The 4,082-nt window shown below is 35.2% G+C and overlaps 1 protein-coding gene across 1 annotated transcript; it reads right to left on the reverse strand.

Annotated features, from left to right (window-relative positions):
- Positions 1 to 1,068: 1,068 nt before the first annotated feature.
- LOC120632146 lies at positions 1,069 to 3,822 on the reverse strand. The gene is made up of 2 exons (XM_039901951.1): positions 1,980 to 3,822; positions 1,069 to 1,091 (listed from the first exon to the last, which is right to left on the reverse strand). The coding sequence occupies exons 1-2, from the start codon at positions 3,646 to 3,648 to the stop codon at positions 1,069 to 1,071; spliced, it is 1,692 nt and encodes a 563-aa protein (XP_039757885.1). The 5' UTR covers positions 3,649 to 3,822.
- Positions 3,823 to 4,082: the final 260 nt, after the last annotated feature.

The raw sequence follows: 4,082 nt of genomic DNA on the forward strand, positions 1-4,082 counted from the left end.
TGAGGTAACTTATTAAAGATTTTAGTTAAATTGCGAAGTAGCTTGCAAATAAAAATTAAAAAAACAAATGAACACTCTAATGCGGGAAAAATCATCGTGGTTCGTTGCTCGTGATTGATTATAAAAAGTAATTTTATTTGGCAAAATGAGTTCCAGTAAAGTCATAAACAAGACGGCTTCCTTGACGCAGCGGTGATCGTCGTCGATTTAAGTGGGAGGCCCTGGGTTCAATCCCCGACAGGGGAAATTTTTTGATTTTTATTTTAGCTTCTGCCTGCGACTTCGTCTGCGTGAACATCAGAATTGTTTCTACAGCTTCGTTCGTTAAAAATGTTTAAACCGCGGAAACTATTTAATAGATCGGTATAGAAAGTACATGTCCTAGGTGACATGCATACCAAACTTCGGAGCTGTCTGCCCGCGTCCTAGCTCGTAAGCAATTTTTAATATTCCCTCGAGAACTACTTAACGAATCGGGATAGAAGGTAGCCTATGTTATTTTCCATGTTAAAGGCTACATGGATGCCAAATGTCATCCAAATCCGTTAAGTCGTTTTTGCGTGATTGAACAACAAACATTTACACTTTCACATTTATAATATGAGTAGGATTATATTTCTTTAGTGTACAGACTAACTCTGGGACACTGTTGCAAGACAAAAAAAGTCACGTGATAAACGACAAAGACACCAGGAGGTATCTTTGCATCGTTGGAGTCCATGTAGGACTGAAGTGTATCGATAATGCAGTCGTATTTATATAAAAATACCCACCAACTCAATGTCATGAACATTGATTATTAATCAAATATAAATAATAATTAAAATTATTAGGGTATTAATAGAATTAATAATTATAAGGGTAATTTGAAAATTCCAATCAATTTAATAAAACATCTGGCAAATATGAAAATTTTATAAATTTACTGTAACACACGGTACGACCCTTTAACGCGTAAGGAAAAACCGGGCACTAGTAGATATCCAATATTATCCTATAAATACTCTAATTAAATCAGAGGCCATAAAACACAATTAGTTTCATCTAAACACCTAATACCCACACATATCAGTACCAAAACATAGCAAGGACTGTGTTCGCGAAAACATATTTAACGCGAAAACATACCTTACACTCTAAATAATAAAAGTCAACGTTAAATTTTGTTGTTGCAATCATTTGTAAACCACGTACTAATGTGTTGATAATTAGCTACCAAATTATGGTTTCGTTAACATCCCATATCGCCTTTCCTATGCGTGCTGTGTCAAGCCAAAACGTTTTTTATTACTTTAATTTAAACCTCAATATTGCATAGCTGCTTTTTCGGGAAACGGATGGTTAAATAATTAATGAATTAAAATTGATCGGTTTAAGGACCTTACAGACTCCATATCGACTCATCAGCGACTTAACTGAAAGTACAGCATTAAAATGTGATGCTGGTGAATTATATCACAGGTGTTACTGTTTAAAAGAATAGCTTGTTTTTGAGTAAAGAACTGCTATAGTTTTTACTAAAAGAACCCAGGTACAGCTCTAACATAACATTCAAAAGTAAAATCAAGAGACTTCTGACAATTATGAGGTATACGTCGCGTAGCGTAGGTACTATGCACGTGTCGGTCTTTTGTCTTTAATAGGGTTGTCATAAGTCAACACTGAGGATGTTTTTAATTTTTATAAATATGCTTCTTTTAATTTAATATTTTTACAGGGTGATTCCTTATGAAATATACTCATGCACCCTTCTACAGTATCTGATATTTAATTACTTATTATTATTTGTTGTAGTTGTAATAAAAAATATTATAATGGACTCAAGAGTTTTTCAAATAAGTGGTAACAAACAAACACACACACACCTAATTCCTTGCCATTTTAAAGTTCATTTAAGAAAATTTTATACTGAAAAGCTTTCAAGAATTATGTTTTATATTACATATGAATTTTTTTAACATTTTTTTTTATATTTTTACGTATTTTTAACAATTTAATCTTAAAAGTCTCAGCTATTTTCCTTCGTTTTAACATACCGAATGTTATCTCTCCTATAAAGATCCCCACACTTACAGCATATAGGATTCCAATCAGTATAAAAGCCCCGAGTAAATGCTGGATACTTAATGGCAAGATAGCACTGGTTATCTCGCGTGTGCTATGTAGAAACAGCTCTTCATTCCATTTATCTATCAAGCCATTCTCCGAAACACTCCGTATAATGTTATTGAACCTTTCCAGCATCGGAAACCATTTCCTAGTCAATAACACAACACCATATTTGTATAGATTATTACTCTCTGGGAAGCAATATATCAAAGGTGCACCTTTACCCAATTTCTGATCCATATATTCAGCTTGCCTCCTCGACGAGACAACGGCGAAACTTTCAATGGCCACTCGTCTTATACCTTCTGAGAACGCTGTAGAGTTATATTTGCGATACAAATAAAAATCGCTTGCGTTATTATTCTCGAAATAGGATTTGTACAAGTCCCTACCGCCCAAAGGAATTCCAGACTGAATTAGATCGGATTCAGTACTTATCTGCTTCTCGAATCGTGGGTGAATTAGAAAACTCCTCAGGAACGACTCGTACGATATCGCCATATTTAAACTGAAGCATAACCAGACGAAAATCAAAATGCGAAACGCTGACGACTTCGGTTCAAATCTAGCACCCCAACCGAGTAGCATACTAAACGTCATTAAAATAGAATTGGTTGGCCATTTTGTTATCTTCTCATCTCGTTCCTTGTAGTACATGAAATGGAAAACACTACCCATTATAGAAACGCTTACTGTAGTCGCCACCCAAGTTGACCACTGGAATATTATGATCAGATTGTCCCAAGTTGCCGCTGGTTTCGCTTTAGGCACGCACCAAGTCATCTCGTCTTGAGTATAACTCACGGTAGGATGGAACCATTTACGTATTGTACGTGTTACTTCAATATTACCAATAACAAGATCTACGGAATCATTTCTTAACATACTGTAAGCGCCCGTCGCCCTCCCATCTGGGTAGATTACGCCCCAGTTCTCCTCTTTGTCTGAAACTCGAATAATAAGACTCATATTTGTGAATTGACTTATAATCTTCACAAGATTTATCTCCCCACCCTTTTGAAATTCATAAGCGTCGCTCCATATTGTGTTCGTAACTTTTCTTTCAGGAGGCATCACATACGGTTCAGATATGACGGCATACGTTATTAAAGGGCATCCTTTTAAGTCTGATGGAAACATCTCTCTTTGAGGCTGAAATTGCTTTATATTGTTATCTTTGCATATGTCTAAAATATAAACGGATTCACATTTATTTGCACAATTTTCATCACTATATGGAGACCACGAATATGAGGTAATATCATCGTTTAACGAGTAATAAATCAAAACTATACTTTTAAGTATTTTAAATTCCCGGAATTCGTTTATAATTTTGATTGCTGCGTCTTTGCTGTCTTCATTCGGTTTTACTTGATAATAAGCAACTGATTTAGCTAGAGGATTCCAGGAGGGTAACGATCTTAATTGATCTAAATGGGTTACTAGATCCGTTTTATTCTCTAAAATCATCATGTAGTTCTTTGCTTTCTCTGGAAAGTGGGACGCATTAGCGTGTGGGCGGAAACCATTTTTCACCATAATGGAATACTTTTTACCACTGTGTAGCGTTTTTAGCAATAGCGCTTCAGTAGTCGAAGTATAAGATTGTATGTTTATAATCACAATGCTGCCTCTTAAAGCTTTCTTCTCTACAAAGTATTTCTCCGAAAGTTTTAAAACGCAAATTGCAGTCTTTGTGTTCTGAGTAGAACTCTCAGTAGCAAATGAAAATGAATTTACGTTAAGTGCAAAGTTGATGAAATACATGAGGAACAAGAATGGTTTCAATTTCTGAAAGCACATCTTGACTGACTACAACGTAATAAGAAAATAGCAATATTTTGCGAGACAGTAGGATTAAACGTAGTTACAAGTTCTGAAAGTATCGACGGCAGGGGTACTACACTTGAGGTTCTGATTCTTAATACGCCTAAAGGAAAAAGTAAGTGTTAAAAAAACAAATAAAGTGTCTT

The sequence above is a fragment of the Pararge aegeria genome, chromosome 19 (genome assembly GCF_905163445.1).
Source record: "Pararge aegeria chromosome 19, ilParAegt1.1, whole genome shotgun sequence".
Classification (NCBI taxonomy): Eukaryota; Metazoa; Arthropoda; class Insecta; order Lepidoptera; family Nymphalidae; genus Pararge; species Pararge aegeria.